The 824-nt window shown below is 45.3% G+C and overlaps 1 protein-coding gene across 1 annotated transcript in view; it reads right to left on the reverse strand.

Annotated features, from left to right (window-relative positions):
- Positions 1-502, reverse strand: part of LOC109464237 (chromobox protein homolog 7-like) — a 1,531-nt gene extending 1,029 nt beyond the window's left edge. The window contains exons 1-3 of the mRNA XM_019761175.1: positions 342-502; positions 203-246; positions 14-102 (exon numbers count right to left, since the gene is read on the reverse strand). Coding sequence (XP_019616734.1) covers positions 14-102; positions 203-246; positions 342-485 — 277 coding nt within the window. The 5' untranslated portion in view covers positions 486-502. The remainder of the gene's footprint in view (positions 1-13; positions 103-202; positions 247-341) is intronic.
- Between the last annotated feature and the right edge of the window lie 322 nt (positions 503-824).

Below are 824 nucleotides of genomic sequence, written 5' to 3' on the forward strand. Positions count from 1 at the left end.
ACGCAGAGGCGGCCAGAAAACCCCCACAAAACCCACCTATTTTCGAAGGCTGCGAGAAGTCTGGGGTCCAGAATATTCTCCTCGGGCTCCCAGGTGTTGTACCTGAACACAACATGTCGGTGGTGAGACAAGGGCAGGTGAAAAACGCAGCGAAAATGGACAAATCTGGACGCTACTCCAACCATCCCTACAGCGTACTTACTTGGGCGACCACCCCTTCCATTTCACCAGGTACTCGGCTTTGCCCTGGAAATAGAAAACACACCGATAGTGAGACAGACATGTCGTGTGCACGGGCACAAACTACACAAACCGGAGGACATGTAGGGAAGGGCCATCACCTTTCGGATCCTTTTTCTCACCAGGCATTCGGCGGCGAAAACTCGTTCCCCTACAGCCGACAGCTCCATGTTTCGGCAGATAAAGCTGCTGCGTGCTGCCGACCTCCAATGATGGAATTCCCTGCGGCACGGAGCACAGCCCATAATACTCTCACGTTACGTCACCATGACGGGGCAAACCATTGTCGCTCCACATCGAAACGTCAGAAATAACAGAATATTGCGTAATATTCCATCTTTCTATTACGTAAAATAAACATATTCTTACCTAAGAATTTTTTTTATTCGTAACTAGATTCATCTTTTAATCTTCTATGCCGAAAATGCACATCATAGTGTCAGGTCGTGCGTTCTAAATGAATCTTTTTTTGTCGCGTAATTCTATCTGAATATCAAAACTCTAAAATATGACAACACAATATTCCTTATATTTTGCAGATTATTTAGGATTATTAAAATATCATCTAGCTCACCACCCCTAAA

The sequence above is a fragment of the Branchiostoma belcheri genome, unplaced genomic scaffold, assembly GCF_001625305.1.
Source record: "Branchiostoma belcheri isolate BF01 breed outbred unplaced genomic scaffold, Haploidv18h27 scaffold135, whole genome shotgun sequence".
NCBI lineage: Eukaryota > Metazoa > Chordata > Leptocardii > Amphioxiformes > Branchiostomatidae > Branchiostoma > Branchiostoma belcheri.